This window comes from Hipposideros armiger, unplaced genomic scaffold (assembly GCF_001890085.2).
Source record: "Hipposideros armiger isolate ML-2016 unplaced genomic scaffold, ASM189008v1 scaffold_84, whole genome shotgun sequence".
NCBI lineage: Eukaryota > Metazoa > Chordata > Mammalia > Chiroptera > Hipposideridae > Hipposideros > Hipposideros armiger.
This window is the reverse complement of record NW_017731434.1, coordinates 2833255-2859123: the sequence shown is the minus strand read 5'-3', so window position 1 is coordinate 2859123 and position 25869 is coordinate 2833255. Positions and strand designations below refer to the sequence as shown.

The 25869-nt window shown below is 43.1% G+C and overlaps 1 protein-coding gene across 2 annotated transcripts in view; it reads right to left on the bottom strand.

The window, feature by feature from the left end:
• The window catches only part of ST6GALNAC5 (ST6 N-acetylgalactosaminide alpha-2,6-sialyltransferase 5), a 161973-nt gene that overhangs the window by 17700 nt on the left and 118404 nt on the right, over positions 1–25869 (bottom strand). For both annotated transcript variants that reach the window (XM_019644054.1, XM_019644055.1), the window contains exon 3: positions 2941–3350. In XM_019644054.1, coding sequence (XP_019499599.1) covers positions 2941–3350 — 410 coding nt within the window. The remainder of the gene's footprint in view (positions 1–2940; positions 3351–25869) is intronic.

Sequence of the window (25869 nt, the reverse complement as noted above, 5' to 3'; positions counted from 1 at the left end):
TGGCCCTCATATGTGGGATCTGAACCGGGGCCCTCTGGCATCCCAAGCGAGTTCTTAACCATCGCGCCACTCGGCCGGCCCCCCCCCCCTCTACTTTTAAGTAGGGTGAAACGTCCATAAATCAGAATCTATTGAATTATCCTATTTCTTCAAAATATTAGCCTGAAATGAATGTCCTCATCAGGCGATGTACAAAATTAGATATTCCACACTTTGTGTATCTCTGATACATGCTACATTTTAGTTGGGTTTTGAGAAAAATCACACATAGAGGAAATACCGTTGGACCCTAAAGGAGAGCTGTTTCTGACTTGGTTCTTTTAGCTTGGAGTGAGTTGCACGTTAAGAAATATGGACACATGACAATATTGAGTCAATACAATATTAACTGCTTTAAGATAGTTTCCTAGAGGTAAGAGGCACAAAGCTTCTGGAAGTGACAATGTACTCTGGCACCCTCCAAATCCATAAGTATGATTCACCTATGTGAACTCTCGTAGATGGATTTCTGCATGAGAGGCCCAGTAGCCAATCCGCAAAGACTTGTTTTCCTCCTTATCAGCTGGGCTCACCAGGGAGACAGAACTATTAAACAAAGGGTTTCCACTGGCCAGAATTTAATGAATTTAGCGAGTGGGATATGTCTTGATGTGAGATTGTTTCCTAAAGTTCTAAGCGAACAAGTTGGAATGAATAGTCTCCAAGTTTCCAACTTAAAATAATTTCTTAAGATGATCCAGGGCAGTGGGTAATTATTCTAAATAGCTAGCACTACAACAGTGTTTCAGGAACACTTTGTTTCAGGAATACTTAAATTTGGCAAACAACCATTTAACTAAAATGAGAGAAGTTTTTTTCTATTAAAGAGAGTGCTTCTACTTATTTTGAGTTTTCCAACCAGTCAAAAATGAAACTGTAAATAACTCCCCTCATTCTTCTTCCCTTATAAAATGCTCCCTTGGTTAAATAACTCATTCAAATGAGTGACAGCCTCTCTTATTTGTGGGTTCGAAAGGGCAATAAATGACTGGATTTCGTGACAGCTTGTGATGAACACCAGGATGCCCTGTGTGATCTACGGGCTGGACTGACCATGGGGTCCCCTGGGCCTCCAGGGAAGGTTGCCACAGCGCCAGCAGCCAGCTGCCTCTTTCCTTTCTCCATCAGATGCCATGTCCACTCCTGCCTGGACCAGCCCCTTACGGTCATAAGGTTTCCAGGATTTTTTTTTTTAAAAGCTCTTCCAAACAAAGAATTTGGAGACATTGGGTTTTGATATTTCTTTAAGACCATGTTCTCCAGTAATGAGCCATTTAAACTTGCCGAACAATGGATTTAGTGCTTTATGTTCTTTATTTCAATTATCATATCTCTGTAGTTTTAAGATAAGAAATCCACGCAGTGACAGTTGTTTTAAGGGAGGGAGGTAGATTACACCATTAAATGTATATTAACTAAACACACATTTTAGAATTAAGGGAACAAGGAAATGTAATTATTACCAGCCCTATGAAGGCTGGTCACTATGCCTTTTTCACGTGAGGTCACTGAGAGGTTAGATACCGTGTCCAAGGCCACACGACTAGGGAGGGAGAGGGTAGAGCTGTCTATTTGGAATACACTGCACTGCTCCTTTTGATACCTACATTTGGCCAGTTCATGAGCCTACATTTCTGCCTGATTTAGGCCACTACCCTCCGCCTTCCTGACTGCAGCCATAGGGGACTTTTCTCCAACCCACTGCACATTCTCCCACCTCTGACCCCTTGTACCCATAAGGAGGTTTCTCTCTCCCCTTCCCATGTTCTTTTGAACCTGGACAAATACTCATTGGCTTAGGTCTCAGATTGAATACACCTTTTTGAGAAAGCCTTTCCCTCATTCCCTCATCTCCTAAACCAGTGCTTTTCAAAATAGTTCACCCTATACTGAGAAATACGTTTTACATCATGACTGAGCGAGCATCCATACACATGTGTGTGTATTTGTGTGTGCATGTGTGTGTATGTGGCTTTCATTTCATTTTCTAAAGTGTACAATTCAGTGGTTTTTACTATATTTACAGGGTTGTACACTCATCAACACTATCTAATTTCAGAACATTTTCAGCACATCAAAGAGAACCATATATATATATATATATATATATATATATATATATATATATCCAAAACCAATATTATTTTGTGAGATTACACTTAGTCATACTATGGGGGATGAATGCTGATGTTGTCTGTTCTATTCCATTCAGTTCCATTCTATCCATTACATTAAAAAAAAGAAAAACCTTGCAGTGATCCACTATGTTGGTTTCATGTCCCATTACTGACTTGTAACTAAGTTTGGCAGAACTTGCCCTAGACAGGTCTCCTGTCCTGCATGTCACGGCACCATTTTCTTCCCCTCTCTTGATGCTCAGCTCCCTGGCCACTACTTGGCGAGTGTTCACCCACCCTGTAAGCTTTATGTTCTGGGAGGGCAAGGTCTAGATCTGCCTGATTTATGACTGTATCCCTGGTGCCTGGCACAGTACAGTCGTAGGTACTCAGTAAATATCAGTTGACTGAATAGATGTTTGCCTTTGAAACTAACCCTACTTGTTTTGGGTGAGTGTTCACACAAGTAAACTAAAATGCAATAAAGCTATTACCTTTCCCTTATTACCAGTGTAAGCCAGCAGCTGTGGGACTTCTTCCTCCAAACTAGGGATTTGGCCCTGAATTGTCCATATAATTGTCTCAGTGCTGCATTTCACTTTGTCTTATATGTTCTGCGTGAGCAGCCCAGTTTCCAGGTGGTACTACAGATGAAGCTCTGTCAATGGCATGAGCAGTGGGGCCACAACAAAACCCCTTAGCAAAAGCTTGGCTTTTGGTGAATCAGCCAGCCAAGACGTTACGTCACCGGCCCCTTTGCCCCTGCCACCCTGCGCCTCTGTACCTGTCTTTGCCAGTTTCCCGCTTGAAGAGCTCATCGAACTGCAGCATCTTGTGGCGCGTGATCATGAAGGCCTTGAGCCGCGGCAGCACCTGGCTCAGGAGCTGCAGGTTGTTGTACACCTGGCCTTTGCCGTCACGCCGCATGTAGCTGCTGGGGCCCCAGAAGATGAACACAGTGCCCTGGCTCACGTTGAGCAGGTCGTGGCGGTTGCGGAGAATCCTCTGAATGCTGGAATGGGCGATGACCCTCAGGCTGGTGCGATTGCCCACGTCGCGCCCATAGCTGCGCGTGGGGGCGTCGTTCATGCGGATGACGCACTCGGTCTGGTCAATCTGGGGGCCTTGCCGGCTGCGCAGCAGGTGCCCGGAGCTCGTCACTAGGGCACAGTCCCTGCAGTGCATTCTCAGGGGCTGAAAGGCAGAGGGAGAAGGTCACCATCAGCGGCAGCCCAACCTTGACACCAGCAGGTTGCTTCCCTGCCTCAGGAGGCTACACATCTCCCATTTCTTCCTTCCCGTGCCAGAATATATTCCTTCTGCTATTACCTCATCGACATTCTCATTCTTGCATTCTCTTCCAAATTGGTGACAAGGAGCATGGGACAAGAGAGAAAGAGAGCTCAGCATTGACCTGTCAAACACTGGCTCTGTGCTTTGCTGATACTAAATAACCAAATCATCACACCAAGCCAGCAAGGTTTCTGTTACCTCCGTTTTACAGACAAGAATACTCAGGATTAGAGGTGTTCAGAAATGCCCAAGGATGCAGAACTAGCAAGTAATGAAGTCATGCTTGCAAGCCCAGGCCTTTCTGAATCCAAAGTTACCTCCAAGTAGGAGAAAAGACTGCACTTCAAATTGCTGTGACACTAGCATTCAATACTCCTAATTCATCTTATTGAAAGTTGAGCATTTATCAATATTCTCGGATGCTCTACAAATATGATTCTCCTAAATAAACATCATCTAAGAATCATGTGGGAAAAGACATGCAAACTGTAGCCCTTCAGATGCTATACTTTTGAAATGACAATTAGGCAGCCTCTCCCATTTTAAGGGGAAAGGGAGAGAGATTGAGTTGGTCCATCATTTAAAATGTAAAGAAAGCTTTGAGCTCAGAGCCATAGGCCTCATCCAGTGAACACACGCATGCCCTGTAGAAGCCCTGGCCTTGTAGTGCCCACCAGGGACAACTGCTATGAAAATGCTCATTTCAGCACCCTGAACCAATGATTTACTTTCTGAACACCTTTGTGCTAGCAAATTAAGCATTCCCCTGTTCCTGTTTAATGAGAAACATCTCTTAGTTGCTGTTTGAAGCTAATGTGATTAGGGCCTGAGGCCGAGGCCAGCAAGTGCACAAGAAAATGACAATCAAGAATGTTGTGAAGGAGAGTTGCATTGTTAGATTTTCCCCAGAGCCTCTGCCCTCTTTCCCTGTTTAACTTTGAAGAGGACACGCTGGCTCCCTATCCAGTCTCAGGAAATCAGATCCAATTTAGTGCTACATATATGCAGCCTTATATTTACTCTGGGATTTAGCTCTGTCACCTTCCCTCACTGCACAATGGCCAACGGGTGGGGGTGCCTCACAGGAAGATTCCAGCCTTGTCTCCACCACCTATTAGCCGTGGGACTTTGGCAAGCCACTAACCTCCCCAAGTCTCAGTTGTCGCATATTTAACTGAAGATAATTAGTGCCCATTCTACCTTGGTAAAATTAAAATACATACAGTATCAGATTGAGCCATTTGAAATTGCCACTATTTGATCTGCAAGAATAGCAATCCAGGGGGTTGAACCAAATCCTTGCCCTAGGACTTGGCATGGTGATCTTTCAATAAATGATAGCTGCCATTGGGATTATCAGTCCAAATGGAGCACATTGTAGGTACTCACTAAATCAGTACTGATCACTTTGGGTTGATAATTGACACATGGGCTTATGAGATGGAGATTCTACCATTGCACACTCTCATCATTCGTTTAACATCTAATTATTCTTAGGGGAGAGGAGCTATGCTGGGCAGTAAGAAAGCAAACGGAATGGAAAAACAGAATCCCCCACAGTTTATGCTTTAGTGAGGGACAATGGGTCAGTACAGTGTGCAATAAGGTATAACAGGATGAGGTGGGGGACTGTGATAAACTATTAGTAAAGGGGGCTATTTAGAGCACAGCAAGGCTGGGACCACAAAGGACAGAGTGGTTGCTTTAGCTAATACATTTGGATGTACTCTATGTGCCAGGCACTGTTCTGAGCTTTTTATATAATTGCATTAATTCTTCCAATAACCCTTTAATAAAGATACTCTATTGTCACTTCTGTTTTACTAATGAGAATACTGAGGGATAGAAAAGTGAAGGGACTTGTTTAGACCATACAGTTAGGAAGCGGCAAAGCTGAAATTTGAACCCAGGAAATCTGACTGCAGAGCTCATGGGATTCACCATTATGGATTGCAATGCAATAGAATAAATAGAATAACAGTCATAGGATGTTTGCTCAACTCATTGTATACTTCCTTTTCTCCCTCCCAGAAACTTAGTGATGTTATTTCCTAATCAGCAGTGTTGCTATTGCTCTGAGGGCACCGAGCTGGGTGGACGCAGTGAAGTGGCAAGGGTCTTCTATCCAACACCTCCATTCCTCGGAGGCCCGTTCATAATAGAGTCATCCAGCTAGAGCCTTAAGTTAATGATGCTGACATGTGGTTAAGACTTAACTTTCCTTTTGAGGAAAAGTCACATTACAGATGCCCAGAAGGTGGCCGCTATTTTCTTCTAGAACCTGGAGTAGGGTGAAATTCTGGGGGTGAGGGGCAATTTTATCAGCCAAAGGAAGAATAAATACCGGTACTTCCTTTTTCTTTTCCTTATTCATGTGCACATTCCATACATAAAGGATGAAGAGGGAAAGTTCAACAATGATCTATTCAATGATAGAGTTCCAATTATGTGTCAGGCACTGAATTTGGTGATGTACATAAAAAGACAGATAAGACTCCGTTCTTCTTCTCAAGGAGCATACAGTCTAGGGTTAGGGTGTCCCCAGACAAACATTTACAGGACCATGTGGTGAGTACTATACCATTTAGATACAAGGGGCCATGGGACCAAAGATGAGGGAACATTTGAGCCTGTCTAGAAGAGCTAGAAAGGCGGGGAAATAGCTAGGAAAGGACTAAGTAATGGACTTCAGCCAAAATAGTCCCGATTGAACACAGGTGAAAGAGGCTGATTACGGCTGGATATGAGGAAATAGAGTTTGAAGCCTGGCTGCAAAGGGTTGATGGAAGGTTGATGGTGGAGCAGGGCAGATCCCCAGGATGGACTCTGACTCTTAGGGTGGCTAACTGACCTGGTGTTTTAGGGGTTGTTTGAATTTTAGCATTTAAATTCCTGCATCTTGAGAAACCTCTACTCATGGAGAAGCCCACTGAAAAACTCCTTCAAAGATGACAGGGGCATCTGCAAATAGCATGTTACTCAGTGATGATTAGGGTCAGGAGGCCCAGGGTCTAAAGCAAACTTTATCACAAAATCAGGTACTTAACCTTCTCACCTGTAAAACAAAGAGAGTACCATCTAGATACTTGTTGGCCAGATGACATTCATTCATTCATTCATTTAAAGGACATTTCTCAAGCATTTAATACACCCTGAGGTACTGTGTAGCTCAGTACGTTTGCTTAATAAGGCCACTTTGTAAGATTTCATTCCACTGCACCCTAAGGCCATTGGAACCTGCTTTTCCTCATCAGACTCACTTAGAATTATCACCCTGAATTTTCCAGTTTGATTTGTAATTTCAAGACATTGTGCTCAGGTTTACTAGGGAAAACATTCTGAAGAAAGGTCCCAGCATCTTTTTCCCCCATAAGGAATTATTCTGCAGTGATTCTCAGGGCACAGGCTGGTTGATAGGTGAAACCTATGTCATCTTATGGAGACACCGAAGCCTTCTGTCTCTTTCTCCTACGCCCATGTGAGTCCAGCTGAAGAGCCTTTCAAGGAAGGCCAAGGCTCCTGACTGTGCCATACTGTGACCCTCTGTGATTACTGGGCACCAATAGAACACACTGAGATCTCACCAGTTGCAGAAAGCCCTCCCTAATGATGTCTGCCCATCTGCCTTAGCTCCGAGGTATTAATTACCTCAGGCACCAACACCCACTCTTTGTGTTGTGCAGATATGCCAAACAATGCAAAAAAGACTGAAGTCTGAATTATGCCTTAAGTGCCTTTTGGTACGTGGTGCCAATAAAATGACAATAGCTGTTCTAAACAGAATGTGACATTTCCCGCAGCTGACAAGAGCATGTACCAAAAGCTGAATCACTTCCAAAGGAGGAAATGAAGTCTGGTGTCTGCATTTGGAGGGACTAATGATGTCTTGGGAGGCAGAATGATTACAAATTATACAAACTGTGACCGTTTCTTGGGATGTGTTACAGGCCTCTGAGAAAGCCACAATCTTCCTCATCACATGCAATTATGATCCTTAGTGTCTTGATGTGGGTGGAAATACTCACGTCCTGGTGAGTTGAGATTCCTTGCAGCATTTACATGTTCTTCCCTTGAGCAATCAGATGCTGGGTTGAATCACTCAGTGAGGTATGGGAAGGTGAACTTTCCTGCTAGGCAGCCTCGGAGATAAAACTCCAAAGAGGACACAAGATGGGAGGCGGCTCCCTGTGAACTCACTGCCCAGAAAGGTCTTCTCTCTGACTTCTTCCTCTTAGTATTCAGCCTAACTAATTCTTGGAGACATTTTCCTTAAAGCCCCAGTTGGTGAGATGTTTCATCCTTTGGTAGGAAACATGAGCACCCATATTAGGTCACTCCAATCTTGGTAATCTTTTGCTTCCTGACCCATGAAAAGCATTCAGTTAATACTAAATAGATGGATGGATCAATAAATGAGTGAATGAAACTCAATCTCCTGCTTTCTCTGTCCTCTGAGAAAACCTACCTCCTGAGACATAAAAAGAAGAAATAATCTTGTGCCTTAACCAATAACTTTCCTGTAGACCCCAGCCCTTTTTACTCATGCCATGGAGAGAAGGAGGAATGCACCGTGGAAGCCTCTGTCTGCAGAGAAAGAAGCTCCGGCCATTTGCCTCAGGGAAGCCACTCGGCCCAGGGAGCCATAATGGCCAGAGCCCAGGGCACTGCTTAGAATTAATGGCTGGCTGGGAAAATGGCCCAGGACACAGTAAGGTCCATTAAGCCCAGCCAGTTATTAATCCCCAGTAAGAGCTTGATGCCAAGGTCATTAAGAGCTATTGTGAGGTGAATAATGCCCAGAAAAATCTACAGCACATGTAGGAGTTACTCATTCTCCAGGCCGCTGATGCTCAGAGCTGCAGGCCAGGACCTAAGAGCATAAGGCACAGGAGCCTGTGGGAGGCAGGCAGGCTGGCTCTCTAGAGGGAGCATACACACGGAGCTCACCATTTTATTTTTGCTGTCACTTTTGCTTTATGGTAATGGTAAGCAATTGTCATTATCCCAGTATCTAAGACAGGTGTCTAGGACTTAGTGGGGGCTCATGAATATTTTAGAATGTTTTAAAAGGTGTGACTGAGCCTCTTCTTTCACCATTCCTCCCCCTCCCCCTCAAAAAAATCAGGGAATAGGGGAGCATGACAACTTTCATCACAATTTATTCCTTTGGGCTATGGCAACAGGAGCAACCCCTGCTTGAGAAAGCACGCTTGGTGACTCAAAGTCTTATTTCTGTCACAGCCCACAGAGCAAAAGAAGAAGGAATTTTCCCTGTTACTCGGGTGATGCCTTCGGAGCCTTTCTTAAGAGAACAGACCAGGCCAAGTCAAATTAAACTTGACACCTAAAACATCCAGTGATGTCCTTGCAAACATTTGTAGAACGGCAATCTCAGGCTTCACTTTTCAAATTTCTGATTTATTTGGCAGAAGGAAAGGTACCTCAGAGCATAATGTCCATTAGTTCAGTAATGAGACCAGTCTTGCTCTGGGAGCTGCCTGTTGGTCTGGAGCAAACATAAGATATATTAAATGACTGCAGGTGTTTCGAGAATCTCCGTACTTTCCAAATATGATGTTTTCTTGTAATTACTGAGCTTTTATTAGCTGTCAATCTTGGTTCACTTTGACACTGGGTATAAGCCACTCTGCTCATTTAATATGATTCACTGGAAAAACGTTACTCTTCTAAGCTGCTCCTCTCCCTCTTATTCAACAACGAGCCCACCCACCAGCCTTCACTGCCAAGAAGTTCTTCTCTCTCCATGCAATGCCACTTTCCATGATTTCCATCCAGTGGCTGGTAAAGACAAGAGCACTCCACGGCCAGGAGGCAGTGCTGAGCAGTGTTTAAAATACAGCCTTTGGTGTCACTGGCTTTGAACATGCTTCTTCCACCCCTTAGGGGGGTAATTTTGGGCCAAGTGGCTTAGCTCTTCTGAGCCCCAGCTCTTTCATCTGCCATCTGTATATTATAAAGCCAATCTTGAAGGGAAGTTTGTCATCTCAATTAATGGCACACCTTCCACCCAGTTGCTCAAGACAAAATTCAAGGATCATTCTTTATACCTCCCTTTCTCTACTCCTTACCACTCATACAATCCTATTGGATCTGCCCGTCTACATACTCATATATCCCACATCCCACCACTTTTCACCACCCCATTCTTGCTGCCACCACCTTCATCTAAGCCACCATCACCTTTCTTTAGCTTTTGCTGCAAACCCTTTACTTCCCTCATTCTCTCCCTCCTTTCTCCTCAAAGGTTCTGGGTTGTCCTTTAATATACAAATCAGATCATGTCACTCACCTGCTGAAATCTTCCAGTGGCCTCCTATCGCACTGGGAATAAGAAACCAGACCCTGAATCAAATTCTTCACCATGGTCCTCAAGACCTGCAGTTTGTATCCTTCTCTCTCTCTCCAGCATCACCTTGTACAGAACTCTGCATGATTACACTGCCAATTTCTCCACTGCCTGCTGTGTGATGTGATTTACACCAGCTATTCTTCCACCTGGGCCCCTCTTCTGATCTTTGCATGACCACTCCTTCACATTCTGCAGGTGTTACCTTCAGATTACCAGATAGGCCTTCTCTGGCCCCTTAATCTACACCGCCCTCCTCTTCCATCTTTTGTCACTCTCTCCCCCATCCAGATTTATTTTTTAAACTCATGTATCACTACCTAAATTCGTTTTAATTATGGCTGTGTGTTTATGTGTTTATTGTCTTTCTCCTTTACTATACTGTAAGCTCTATGAAAGGAGAGGCTTTGTTTTAGTCACATGGTATCTTCAGCACCAAGGACAGTGCCTAGCACAAAGAAGGAATTCAACAAACATTTTTGAATAAATGATGAATGAGAAAGCATGGAGAACTCTCCACAGGGTTCGGCACATCAAGAGTATGAAAGAGATGTGCTTATTGTATTTAAGTATCACTATTCTGCTAGTAACCAGTCCCAGATCTTTTCTGTCTGGGTAACTGGGTTGGCATTTTCTAAAAGCACAGTATTTTAATCTCCTGCCTATGTCATAACCACCTTCAGCATAGGTGACCTTCAAAGAGAGGCCCAGGAAATCTCATTAGTTTTCTTTTTACTTATTTAATTGCAATCTATTTTTCCAATATCTTTTTAACAACTTTATTGATATATAATTTACATTCCCTAAAATTCAATCATTTTAAATGTGAATTCAATGATTTTTAGTGTATTTACAGACTTGAGCAACAATCACCACAATCTAATTTTAGAAAATTTCCATCATCCTGAAAGGAAACCTCATGTCCATTTATAGTCACTCTCTATTCCCATGCCTAACCCTAGGCAACTTCTAATACACTTTTTGTCTCTACAGATTGGCCTTTCTGGACATGTCATACGAATGGAGTCATACAGCCTTTTGTGTCTGACTTTCACTTAGCATAATAATTCTGAGGTTCATCTATGTGGCAACATGTCTCAGCACTTTGTTATTTTTCCTTGCTATATTATCACATTATATGAATACACCCCATTTTGTTTATCCATTCACGAGTTTTTTGTTTGTTTGTTTTTTTAAAGATTTTTATTGGGGAATTGGGGGAAGGGGAACAGACAAGTTGCTGTCCTTTTGTTCTTCAGTCTAGTCGTGGAGGATGTTGCTTCACTGGCCCAAGTTGGTACCATCATTGCGCTCTTCCCAGGCGAGGCAGGTCAGTCGCCGGCTTCTGGATGGCCACTCACAGCAGCTGCTGGCCGCTCACGCTGGCTGCTGGCTACACACGGTAGCCCATGGCAACCCACTGCAGCAGGAGCTGAAGCCTACGCTGTTGAGGGCAACGCACGGCAGCCCAGCTCCAGGTTGAGCTGTTGTTCAGCATCTTAGCTGTAGAGGGCAGGGTCACTGGCTCTCATATATGGGATCCGAATTGGGGCCCTCTGAAGTCCCAAGCCAGCTCTTAACCAACGCGTCACTCGGCCGGCCCCATCCATTCACCAGTTTTAATGGAAATGTGGTTTGTTTCCATTTTGTGGTTACTATGAATAATGGTATTATTTAAAGCATTCTCATACAAATATTTATGTGGACATGTGCTTTCATTTCTCCTGGGTAGATACCTAGGAGTGGAATTATTGGATCACATAACCTTATGTTTAATATTTTGAGAAATTGTCAAACTGCTTTTCAAAGTAGCTCCACCATTTTACAATCCTACCTGCAATGTAGAAGGATTTCAAATTCTCTACTTCCTTCTCAGCATTTATTATTGTCTCTCTATTGATTGTAACCATTCTATTGAGTGAAAGGAAGTATCTCATTGTGCTTTTAACTTGCAAGTTCTTAATAACTAATGATGTTGAGCATCTTTTCATGAGCTCATGTATGCCATTTATCTTCAGGTTTCTAATTCCATCTGTTATATCCCATCTCCACGCCAAATAAGTCACCCTAAACATAGGTGATCCTTTTGAACTCTGAGTCAACATTCTGTTGATTTCTGCAGGAGTCTTGTACATGTAGGACCCACTAGCTGGAGAAGCATGGATGTAAGGAGAATAGAGAGAAAGGGGAGCCATTTAATCAACACCTTTAAGTCAGGAGAGGTAAATAAAAAATAAGATAAGGTGAATGATGGTTGGGTCATATTTTTATATTTAAATCAGATTTTCTAAATTTGGTTTACTGTATGATCCAGCAATCCTACTTCTGACTGTCAATCTGAAGAAAATCAGTATTTTGGGGAGATAACTGCACTCCCATGTTAACTGTAGCATTTCCTACAATACCCAAGATATGGAAACAACCCAAGTGTCCATTTATGAGAGGTGTGTGTGTGTGTGTGTGTGTGTGTGTGTGTGTGTATCTCTGTGTGTGTGTGTGTGTGTATCTCTGTGTGTGTGTGTGTGTGTGTGTGTGTATAATAGCATTTAGCCATAAAAAGAAGGAAATTCTGCATTTATAGCAACCTGGATGAATCTGGAGGACATTAAGCTAAGTGAAATAAGCCAGCTAGAGAAAGAAAAATACTATATGACCTCACTTACATATAGAATCTAAAAAGAAAAAAAAGTCAAACTCATAGAAGAGAGTAGAAAGGTGGTTGGCAGGACTAGGGGCGGGGGAAATGGGCAGATGTTGGTCAGAGGGTACAGACCTCAATTTATAAGATAAATAACTTCTGGGTATCTAATGTACAGCATGGTGACTACAGTTAATAATACGGTATTGTATACTTGAAATTCACTAAGAAGTACAATAAATGCATTCTACACACACACACACACACACACAGAGTAACAATGTGGGATGCTAAATGTGTTAATTAACTTGATTGTGGTAATCACTGCACAATGTGTATGTATATCAAATATCACATTATACACTTTAAATATATGCAATTTTAATTGTCAATTATACCTCAATAAAGCTGGGAAAGAAATAAACAGGTTTTGATAATTAAAGTTAGAAAATTCACTTTACCTTGTTATATTATATTGAAATCAGTTTCATGGAATTATGGAATAGCATTACTGATAGAAATCTCAGAGATTATCTCAGCCAATAATTCTAAGAGTATGGTTTTCAGGCCAGCAGCAACAAAAAAGTCTAGGAACTTGCTAGAAATGCAAATTCTCAGGCTCCGCCTTCGACCTACTGAATCCAATGTTCTGAGGTGGGTCCCAGAAATTCGTGTTTTAACAAGACCTTCAGGTGATGTTGATGAATCCTCCAGGTTGAGAACCCCTGGACCAGGCCAGTACACTCATTTTACAAAGGAAGAATCTGAAACTCAGGAGGTTATGTGATTTACTCAAGCTCACATGCTAAGGGCAGCACCTGAGATAAACCCCAGGTCTCCTCACTCCTAAATACCCAAGAAAATCCACCTATGTCCATAGGCTGTTCAAAGTCACTGGGATCCCACCAAAAAGAAACCATGAATTAATAGTGACCCTAAGATGGAATTTACACATGGAACTAGCATGGCGCAGACAGATGAGGAAGAAGGGACACGCCACCCTCAGCAGGGCTGACTGCCTCTGCACCACCTGTCTGCTTATTTGGAATAGCGGTATAGCATCGAAACCCTCTATTACAGGGAAGACGCTGACTGCCTCTGGGCATGGCTGGGGGCTGCTCCTGCCCCACAAGTTGGGCTACTGCAGCTTCTCTCTAGCACAAACCCCCAGAGGGGTGGCCAGTCAGGACCCTCTTGCCTGTTGTGGGTTGAATTGTGTCCTCCCCTGAAAAGACATTGAAGTCTTAAACCCAAGCACCTGTGAATGTAACCTCAGTTGGGAGAAGGGTTTTGCAGATATAATTAAGATGTAAATCAAGATGTGGTTGTACTGGATTAGCATGGGTCCTAAATCCAATCACTAATGTCCTTATAAGAAGAGACTCAGACACAGAAAAACACAGGGAGAATGCTGTGTGATGATGGAAGCAGAGGTTAAAGTGATGTATCTACTGGCCAAGCAACACTGAGGCTGTTGGCAACCACCAGACACTGGGAGATGCAAGGTAGGATTCTCCTTTAGAGCTTACACAGAGAGCAGGGCCCTGCCAAAACCGCGATTTCAGACTTCTAGCCTCCAGAACTATGAGAGAATAAATGTTTGTTGTTTTAAGACTCCCAGTTTGTGGTCATTTGTTCTGGGAGATCTGGGAAACGAATACACTGCCACCCACAGGTCTTGACTCCCCTCCAACCCTCCCACCAGCGCCTCCACCCACCAATGCTTTTCCCTGGTCTCTCAGCTTTCACCCTTACAGTTTATTCTCTGCACAGCTGCAGAGTGAGACTTTAAAGCATAAAGCACGCCACTCCCTTACCCTTCTTGAAGAATAAAATCCAAATTCTTTACTTGGTTGGAATCTTGCCTGCTTCATGGCCCTCCACTCATTCCATATTCCATTCTCCAGCCCCTTTCCCCACCCATCTCCCTTCTGCCCCTGGGAGAGACCAGCTGTTGCTTCTTTTGTATCTGGCTTTTGCTTCCCCAGTTATTCACCTGTTTGGTCCATTCTCATCTCTCAGGTCTCAGATTAAAAGCCATCTCCTCCAGGAGGCCCTCCCTGATTGCCCCAATCAAAAGGGTCCTATCCGGCTTATTATAAAAAGGATATCAACCACTAATAACACTGACAAAATGTTCAACGAATGTGCCAAGTGCCGTTCTAAACATAAGATGGACATCATCTAACTTAATCCTGAAAACAGCCTTAAGAGGCAGGTTCTAGCCATTTCCCTTATTTTATCAGATGGGGAAGTTAAGGCACAAATTAAACACCTGTTATGATCCTGTTTATTTCCTTCATCCCACAATCTCTAATGATTTACATTTTTAAAAAATTTCTTTATTGTCTGTCCCTACCACTAAAATATGAGTGCCATTGGGTCAGGGTTCATAACGTATGCATGGCATACAGTAGGTGCTCAAGAGATAAAGAAATCTCTTAATGCCTCACTGCTTTGCTTTTTTGGCAAGCAGTAGATGACTTTTCTCTCTTCAAAGGGGGAGAGGGTGAGCTGTCCATGAGACAAGCCTGTTTCTAGTGCCCATTTCTTCTCTGAAATGCTAGTACAATGGTTGATGTTATACACTGGCTCACCTCACAGCCTTTCAAATAACTCCCTGATGTGATTTCCTTCAAAGGTCACTCATATGCAATTACCTCTTCTAGTTGGAGATTGGAAATAGAGGCCCCCTGCGCGCATTAAAACAAACAAAAAGATGCATTTTCATTAGAGTAAGGTGATATTTAATGCTGCCAGACAGGCTTAATTCCATAAAACTGGCTTCTGTTACATTTGAAAGGGCCCTAAAATAAACACAGCATGGCCCAAATCTGGGAAGATAACTGAAAATCAATGAGCAAAGGCAAGAGAATTATGAGAGCTTGAAAGTTCTAAACATAACCGAATTAAATGGGAGGAAAAAAGCTAAGATTTCAGTTAAGCAAAAGAGAAAAAAAAATCTAATTGAACAGAATCTTAAATTGATAGTGTTAAAGTGGAAAAAACACTGTCATGGGAGTCAGACTTGGGTTCAAATCTCAGTACAGTCCTTTATTGGTAGGTACTTCCCTATTCTCAGCCTCAGTTTTTCTGATCTGTAAAATGGCCATGGTAGACAGTAAGGAGTAACAATTACTGCTATCATGGCTTAATTATTACAGATACAACCCTCTTTGTTTTCTTTTTATTGTTATTGTTATTATTATTATTATTATTATTATTATTATTATTATTATTTTTAGTTAAGCCATTCTGCCACCTGTTGGCAGCTCAGCTGCAGCTCAGCGGCAGCTCAGCTCAGGTCGGGAATCGAACCGGTGACCCTATTGCTCAGAACTCGCACTCTTGAGCAAGCTCTTAACCAACTTAACCACTCAGCCGGACCTCAAAAAGAACCCACTTGAAGAGCCTGCTATATCCCCTCTCTCCTCATGTTCAGTCACTCACTGGGCCTACTAACTCAACCTCCTTTTTCTCTGTTGAATTTGATCATTTCTATCCATCTGTACCTTGCTCCCCCCGACCCACCCCTGGTTCAACCTGCCATCTTCACCCAGTCACTGCCATGCCTCATAACCAGTCCTCTCGTACCCATTCTGTCTATTCTTCTTACCAGGCAGAATGGCCTTTCTAAAATGCACATCTAATTAGGACATGCTTTTGCTTATTATCCCTAAAAATGGCCTCCTGTTGCTCTGAGGATGAGGTCCTTCCGGTGGCTTACCAGGCCAAGTCCTTCTTTATCAAACTCCCTTTCATGGCTCTCTACACTCCAGTCACAATGACTTTATTTGACTTTGTAGCTCCTTGTAGTTCCAAGAGGCATTATTCATAAGGTGTGGCCTCAGGGCCATTCACATGCCTTCCCTGGAACTCGAGGTTCCTCAATTGTAAAGCAGAACAATAACACCTACCTTGCAGAGTTACTTTGTGAGATAATAACATTCAAAGTTTCCCTTCCCTATCTCCTTTTTCCATCTATGACTTTTGTAACTCCCCAGCTCATTTAAAGCCTCCTTTCCTCAGAGAACCTTCCCTAAACTCCAAGACTAGCTTTGCATCCCGTTTCTCCCTTCATAATTCTCATCGTATCTGCAATCACTGAATCAGTGTCTCTCTTTCTCACAAAATGGCAAGGTTCCTTTAAGAACTGGGTTCATGTGTGTGTTGGGTTCAGGTCACCAAACTATCCCCAGAATATAATATACAGTAGCTGCTCATGAAATACTTGCTGTACAAGTAACTAAATTAGTTTATGTAGGTAAGAGGACCATTTCGGAACCATAGCCTCTCTCTCGCAGGCTTTCTGTTCAGGTTTCCATTTCCATTTGATATGCCCAAGCATAGACCAAGAGACAAACTCATCCAAAATAGAAAATTTAATCTGGTGCAAATACTCAGTCTTCTTAGATGACTGAGTAGTAGAAGCTAAACTGATTATACTGAAACCTTATTCCTATTCACTTTATTATGTAAGTGTAAAGGAGTCTCCCAAATGAGTCATTACCTGAGGTTCTGGACACTGACTACTGCCAAGTAGCAAATAACCAGATTGTGTCAGTGTTGACACTTTGGGCCAAGCTGATGGTTTGTTTATTGAATGGCCTACTTTAGGGGCTCTGAGAATAAAAGAATGGCCATCAGCAGCCTGGATAACAACTCAGCACCCCAGCTGGAAACACATGAGTAAACAAAATCATAATTTTTTACTTTGCCAAGCTCAGTAAACACCATTGTGATGAGCTACCAGTGAAGCAGTCATTAGCTAAATAAATAAAGCATGAAGCTAAGAACAAGATTATCAATGCAGGCATAGTCTACTCATTTGTTGACCACTGATGGACATTGGCCATGATGTACAGACTGGGGAGGTACTTTGCCACCTGCTTAAATTTGCTAAACATGATGTATCCTCTGGGCTGCGGAATGACTTACTTTGTATTATTAAAAAAATAGCCTTTTTTCTTTTTTTCCCATTTCATTTTCTCAACACATAGCTACTAAGTACCTACTGTCTGTGTAATGGAATCTCTTGGGCAGGTTGCCCAGTATACAACTGCTTTCGCTCCTCTGGCAATACCCAGATTCAGAGAGGGGTTGGTTCTAAAAAGCAAGGAAGCTGATTCCTGGCAAAACGAGACAGGTGTCCCAGCTCCTTTAAGAAGCCTGAGAGTGAATGAAGGCAGGTAGGACTGATAGCTTCAGGGTTTAGAAAGGTTTTTTTGTTTTTTTTTTAGAAACTGGGCAGATTTTCACCCAATCTTTTTTTCTTGATACTCCTCTTTTGGCTTTATTCATTTATATTAGATTTTTCTTTAGATCATGCTTAACAATATTAGTAGATCAATAACTTCTTAGAGGTGCCCAGGGTCCTGATTCGTGGCTGCAGCTCCCACTCTATGGAAATGTCTCCCATATTCTGACTCTTCCTCCATTCAGTCCTGGGTTCCAACTCTCTGGAGTCCTGTGGGTTGTTTTTATTTCTTTTGAAGGTGCCAATAAAAACCAAGTTTCATAAGTGACAAAATGACAATAATAATGGCTAGCAATGTTTACAGAAAACCTTTTTATATTATTATTAGTAACTTAGTAACCTAAAGTAAAGTGATAAGGTCTGTATTAAAACCTTGATTTGTATTTGAGGAAAAAGAGGTTCAAAGTTAAATCGCTCAAGGTCATAGAGTTTCTAAGGCACAGCCTGTGTTGAATCCCACTTCCAAGTGTGAGCATGCTCTATCCATCATAAAGGGCCAAACAGGGTTGAGTGAAAGGATTGCAAAGAAAAGATGATTAAAGAGGCAAAGAGGAAAAGAGAAAGCCTACAGAGGGGAGGAACAAGTAGAAAACAAAAACGGCAGGAAAACATAGAAAGCATTGGAAAACACAGAAATTAGAGGCATTGAGATGACACAATGACTAAAAATTTTTCAAAGGCCAGAAAAGTTAAACAGAAAATTTTGCAAAACACCCTGGAATTCTGGAGGCATTAAGTGCAGGAACAAACATTTCCACACTACTCAAAAGCCATCAGTATACAACATACTGCATTATAATAAGTGACATTCATAATGGGGATCCTAAGTCATCAAGAAAAGCTTGAATTAAGTTAAGCTTTGTTCACTTAGGTAGGGAAGTATAAAATCAATTTTGAACCTTCAAAAATAATTTAGACAAATACGAGTTGGTGCTAAAAGTGACTACGGTTTTATGTTATTTTAAGCCTCATTTGCTCATAAAATTCATTCCTCAACCGTGCTTCAAAATGAGGTGCTAGATTACTTTGAAAAGTTATTGCTGAAGGGTAAATAAGCTTTGCTTTCCCCATTCAGGTGTCGATAGACTTTCCACTGAAATTCATGCTTCCCTTCCATAGCGTAGTCATAGATGGAAGTGGCTGCTCAGAGACTATATTTCTCATTCCTAGGCCTCTAGGGGGAGCCACGTACCTCCCAATAGAATTGGAGCAGAGGTTATTGGAGAATCTAAGAAGCAGGTGCCTTCTCCACTCTCCTTCCCTTTCGGATGCCTCAATACACGTGGTGCAGTGAACTTGGAAGCCATGTGTCAACTACAGCAGAGCAAAAATGGAAGGAGACCAGCTCCCTGAGTCATTGCTTGGATGAGAGATAGTTGGAACTCTCACTTTTTTTGACTCTGTGAGCAAGAACCATTATACATTTTTTTGGATCGATCTGTTTGTGAAGCAGAAGGTATAACTTTAATTATTATATCGAGCAGCCAGGAAAGTTCCCTTTCTGTCCACTTATTTTGGTAAGTGGCCAGAATGCAGGAACCATGTTTTCTTTCTAAAGTACAGTTCTAATCATATCAGTCCTGCTCAAAGATCTTCCATAACTCCCTACGAACTGCAGAGGAAAATCTACTAAAAGTGACCCTTCATATCTTACTTTTTTATTGATACATTTTGAGAACCTAAACTCCTCTAAACTGGACAACCACTCATTTACCCAAATGTGCCAAGTCCTTGTCTTTGCCCAAAGAGGAGCGCTGTTTCTGGAACTCACTCCCCGGCTCGCTCAACTCGTTACTGAAAACCAACCCACCTTTTAAAGTCCTCTGTAAAGGCCATTTGATCAAAAAAGTTGTGCTTAATTCCAATTGCTTGGGTTCAAATCCTGTCACATACCAACTATTTACCTTGGGCAAATTACTTACCTTCCCTGTGCCTTAGTTTTCTTGTCTATAAACTAATGGCCATGATAGAACCTACCTCATAAGGCTGCGAGAGAGGGTTCAATAAGTTAATACACAAAGCAGCGTCAGTCTGCTCTCTGCCATCGGCATATGCCACTTCATACTGCACATTATTTCTTCACCAAGCTTCACCATTCTTGTGTCACCAGCTTGGGAGGCAGAATGATTTTTTATCTCTGTGTTCCACGCTGTCCCACAAAGGGGCTTAAATACAGAAGATGTTATTTGTTGGTTGAATGAATTAATATATGAATTTCTAAAGCTGCAGGAATTGGGTTTCACCCTTGCATTTACTCATGATTTGCTCATAGGACTATGATTTTTCCTCCAGCTTGAATTCTAATCAGAAAATGGCAAGGCTTTTAAAAAATACCCTGAAGTTCTGAAGAGGCTCTGATCATTTTTCTGACTTCCAATGAAAATGTCCACCCCTTGAGCATGGAGATCTATTTTACTAAGAAGTTTTGTTTCAGCTTTGAAGACATGAGACTTAGTGAGTTGCTCTGGCAGGTTTAGCAGAGGTAGATACTTTCATTTTTTGTGCTTATTCCTGGACATGCCTGAGGTGTCTGAGATCCCCAGGATTTGTCTTGAGAGGCTATAGGAGGGTTAAATAATTTGAGGCTAGAAGGACTAAATATCCTTCAAAGCTGACAGTGCAGGAGGCCAGGGCAGGGGTCACCGAAGGAACGCTTGGTAAATATTGAGCCTGACAAACCATATTCCCCACTGGTCTGTCCAGCTCATTTTCAGCTGCACTCATGGCTGACATGGTATTTCCTTTAAAAATAAGACTTACTTAGAAAGAATGCCTGGAGTGTAAATCAGTTTTCAAATGTGGGAGGACATGTCTATATAGAACCTTATTAGTGTTTAAAAATATTAAAGAGTAAAACTCCCCCATTTCTTAACTGGTATCTTGAATTACAGTATTCTGCTTCCTAATGGACTTTTCCAGTCAGATGACACATAGGAGTGCACCCTCAGCACGTCTTGAGCTGAACTCCTCTGCAGTCTCCCCTGTCTGCCACTCTGCCTCTCCTGTAGTGAAGCCTCCAGCTCCACCCAGCTGCCCAAGCTCAACACCTGAGACTCATACTAAACCCCTCCCTGTTCCTCTCTACTTCAACCGAGAAGGCCTGCAGGTTTGTTATCCCTTCATCCTCAATTTCTCTCAGCTCTGTTCACTTCTCTCCATTCCTACTCTAAACACCTCGGTGTAGCCCTCCACCATCTCTCACCGGAATTACTGCAACTCTTTACAACTGTGGGTTTATCTGTCACGGTTCCTTGCTAGACTAGAAATGCCTGGGGGGTGCTGTCTTATCCAGGGAGCTTACTCAGTATCTGACACACAATAAATGCTCGATAAGTGGCCACTCATCTTAAGCTCATGCTTCCAGACATTGGGAGACGTCAATGGGAAACCGAAGTAGACCTTCACCCCTGCCCCCAAGTATAGGTCCCACGAGACTGGGTCATAAACCCCACATCCAAGTATAAAGAAACCTGAACACATTTCAACCCATCCGGACTTATTTTTATTGTAATTGATTAGAGGTCAGGGAATATATCTTTTAGGATTAATTACATTATAGAACTGTGAAAGGACCCATACACACTGTGCTGTGGGAGCTGGCACCCTTTTACTCTCCTCCATGTCATTAACTCCCATTAACCTTCTGTCTTTGGAGTGGAAGTGAAAGAACTCTTTGTCAGCACTACTCCTCCCCAATTCTTTCCATCACCTGGGAGAACGTCCACATTGGAGCAAAGGGGTGTAGGGCAGCTGAGGACCCAAACCCCTGTGCTCCTCCTCCTGGGACCTCTGCCTGCCTGCTCCTGATCAGTTTAGGGGTGGCCTGTAGGGTGAAGGTCAGACTCCAAGAATGTGTTTTGTAGCATTTCATTCATTCATTCATTCATTCATTCATTCATTCATTCTTTCATGCAAAAATCTATTTCTTAGTACTTTACTATGTTCCGAGTACTGTTCTACATGCTAAGGATAGAAGAGTGAGTTAATGAGACAATTCTACTAACATAAAGGCTACATATAAACTGGGGAGATGGAGAGTAAACAGATAAATAAGTAACACATGGGCAGTGGTTGACACCTGCTGTCCCCTCTGCTGACTTTGGAGAGCTCTGGCCATTACGCTGCTCCGTGGCACATATTTTCTGCCCTGGAGAGTCACTAATGTAAGACTGCTGAACCCCTCCCAATGACACCTCCGCAAGTCCATTCCGAGGCTGGAATTAGGCCTCTGAGATGAATCAGTCCTAGCTCCACAAAGACAGTGCAGCCAGGATGCATGCATGTGCCATTTAGAAAGCAATTTTAAATGCAATCGGCCACGCTGTGCCCTTATATGGAGACAGCAGGTTGGCGAAGAGGAGGAGGAAATTAACACAAGAGGAGCTGAAGTGGATCCAAAGTGTCCACGGGGTCTGAGCACAAAGGTCCTCTCCCTTGGCTAAGAGGATGGGAGTCTCTCCTTAATTACATTTCCCAGGGCGCTTTCCCCCACAAAAATGGCAACAAACAGGCCAAAGGTGGGATGACATTTACATGAAAGAAACAGCAGCCCTGGGAGGGGAAGGAACTTGTCCAAGGTCATATAGTACCTCAATGCCAACAAGGGGACTAGAATTCTTGTTAAAACTTCCAGCCTTCCCATGATGCAATCCTGCCTCTTCACAGAAAATCTGGGAGATAATATCCTTTTTTGACAACAGTTTGGACAAGTGCAGATCTCCTTATGGAAATGAGCTCTGTGATAGAAGACGGAGCTCCTCTACCTGTATTTACATGTTTACTATTTTACCATCCACTGAGGGGAGTGAGGCCTCCGCGCCAGGACATCTTGGCAGGTGGAGGCGCTGCAGTTGGAAAGGAGACTGCCTGTGGGGGAAGTGGCAGCATTAGGGAGGGAGGCTTGGGATGGGCCAGTGATCTTGACATAATGGGTAGAGCTGTGAACTGGGTGACCATGATAATCTTTTGTCCCCTTCTAGCACTCTCTTCCTTGCATTACCTCCATTTAATCCACCCATTCCTCACACTACCACATAATCAGCACACTATTGCCTGCCTCCTGGTCACCCACGGATTTCACTGTGCTCTATAGAAGCACCTTGTGTTCTATCTAGACCAGGAGTTGGCAAACTTTTGAGGTGGAAAAGCTGCCAGGGGTCAGCAAACTGCGGCTTGCAAGCCACATGAGGCTCTTTGGGTACGTACATTTTGGGTAAGTAAAATTGAAAATGAAAATAAAACTATCATAGTTTCATTTATAAAAATTTTAAAGGATATTATTCACATAATGGTGATTATGTAAAAATATATTTATGGCTCTTGAATAATTTTTAAATTGTTGTGAGGGACAGGATTGGCTCTTCTAGGGGTCGGCAAACTTTTGAGATGGAATGTACCCAAAGAGCCCCATGTGGCTCGCGAGCTGCAGTTTGCCAACCCCTGCGCTAGACTTTTCTTAACCACATGTCCTGATCAAAATCTATCTAGTACATGACCCAGTTTTTCCCCAAGGCTATTCTAGGTACTCAGAGAAAGCTAATCCTCACAAAGTAAATTGTGTCCAGGTATAAGAGTGCTTTAATTATAATCGTTTTGATTCCTTAAGCCAAAGGGGTGACTGTGGTGGAATATCAGGCATTCTAGTGTCCTTGGAGTGGGACATGGGCAAGTGAGTGTGGGGGTGAGCGCGCAAGAGAGACAGAGAGAGAGAGAGAGAGAGAGAGAGAGAGAGAGAGAGAGAGAGAGAGAGAGAAGTTTCAGAATTGATGGGTTTTCTCAATACCTTTTAATGCCTGTGATATTTTATGCCCAGGATAAACAGAATTCATAGAGGGAGAGTTGGGGACTGGGGGCAGATACAGAAGTTAGAAGGGGCAGAGGGCTTGGGAGATGACCTGACCAGTGTTCAGGTGACAGAAAGGTGGGTCACAGCAGGCAGAGCTGGAGAATAGAAGCTTTTCTGGCTCCCTGCCCTAGGCAGCCAGGGATCTGGTGCTACCTGGACTCTGATGGTTGGTCCTTGTTTCCTCCATGACATCAGGCTCGGACGCTGCTAAACAGCTGTCTGTGTGACACCTCTTTCTGTCTGCGAGGACCATGGACTTTATAGACAAAGATCATACCCTGGCCTGGTCTCCACAGGCAGGTCCACTGCCCTGTTTTTTTCTCTGCAGAGAGTTTCTGGGCCTCACATGTCAGTCTTTTCTGATATCCCCAGAATCAGGCTGTCACTGAGATCTTCAATGGCCTTTCAGAGGTGAGGTCCTCTCCCAATGTACATTGATGCACTTGCCATTCGATGCCTCTGAGGGCACAGTCTTCTCAGCTCGCCCCTGGGAGGACACTACTTCCTGTCTTTGACCTTCCATGCATCCCACAATGTTCTGTACCAGAAGTGAGGTTCTGAAAGCTTGGGGGCACTAACATGAATCAATTCATTCATCCACTCAACACATATTTCCTGAGTGTCAACTCTTGCCAGGGACCACGTTAGGCACTGGGAATTCGATGGAAAGTAAAATAGTCAACATTTCTGCCTTCCTGTAACATATGGTTTAGTGGGGAAGACAGATGTTAATCAAATAATTGTAATTATGAACTGCAATAAGTGCTAGTAAAGAAAAGCACAGGGTGTTGGGAGAATATTTCTGGTGGGGAGCTGATCTAGTGTGGTATGCGGTGTCAAAATCATGATGTGGTCCCCCAATCTTCAAGTCCACAGGACCCAGCAGACCTCTCCTCCATGGCCTTGGACTGGACTGTAGCTTGTTGCCTGGGCTCTCTCTAAACTCTCACCGTGACAGGACCACTTTACCCCAGCAGGCTGCCTTCAACCAGCATTAGCACAGGACACCCACCTATGGCATCCAATCCCTTCCCCTTTTACAAACTGTCCCATGTATTTCTAGCTTTCTCTGCAATGGCCCAGTTCCGCCCTACCACCATGCTCAGCCTCTCACTTTTCTGGCTGTGCTGTGTAATCACATAATAATAAAATGCACAGCAGATACAGAAAAAAATGCGAACCCTAAATTCTAACTTTGAAGGCTCTCGCCTCCGTTCTTGCCATGATTTCTGAGCCTGCTCCAGATTTCAGGTCTGCTTTTATGGAGTTTCCTTCTAGGCCTATTTCATCTCACAATTTAGAGTGGCTATGGATTCCATTACCAGACGCTGTTAGGTCAACACAGACCTCTGGTTCCTTTTCATGCTTTTCAGTGCTGGAAGGGCTTAAATGGCATTTGTCAGCACAGAGGCTCTGCCTGGATCTGGTGGCCCCTGACAAAGATTTCCCTGATCAAACTCTGGCCAGGCTCCTCAACGCTTCTCTATTATACCCGTGAACCTTGGGCTAGAAAGACTTGAACAAACTACGAACGAACGTAGCTCAAGGCTGCATTCCTAGGATGACCGTGGCTTGCTTTAGAGTGCCTGCCTGAGAAAACTCAAGGCTGCCCAAAGAATGTACTGTTTGTTTCTACCAACACCTGAAGATAGGGCCCCCGTCTCTCAGCCTTCGTGGGAGGACAGGAGCCTCACTTCAATAAGCGCCAGTTAACAAACCCAGGTGCATTTTACATGCACCCCCTATCACCTCCACCCTTCTCAATTTTTATAATGTTTCATGTCCCTGACTCTGCTGGGCCCCAGCTCACTCCCTTTCCTATGCCCTCATTCTCTCTTTAAAATTCCCAGTTACCTCTGTACAAATTGAAGTTGAATTCAGTTTACATTGGGGTTCTTTTCCTTATTGTTTCCCTATTGAACCAGCATATTACTGATTAAAATCCAGCTTTATCACTTTAACTAGTGTCTAATTTTATCTTTGACACCCTGAAACTGACACCAAGCTACTGTCACCTTGGTTCAGAGCTGTAGCTAGAAATGTGCAAGTCACTTTTAGTTACCCAGAAAAATGAGTTTCTGTTATATGTACGATAAACTTCCTGTGTATTCATTTGCTAAGGCTGCTATAACAAAGTACCTCAGACTGGGTGGCTTGATAACAGAAACTTATTTTCTCACCATTTTGGAGGCTAGAAGTCTAAGGTCAAAGTGTGAGAAGGTTTATTTCTTTTGCAGCCTCTCTCCTTGGTTTGCAGATGGCCGCCTTCTCATTGTGTCCGTACATGGCTGCTTCTTGTTCTCTGTTGTCTGT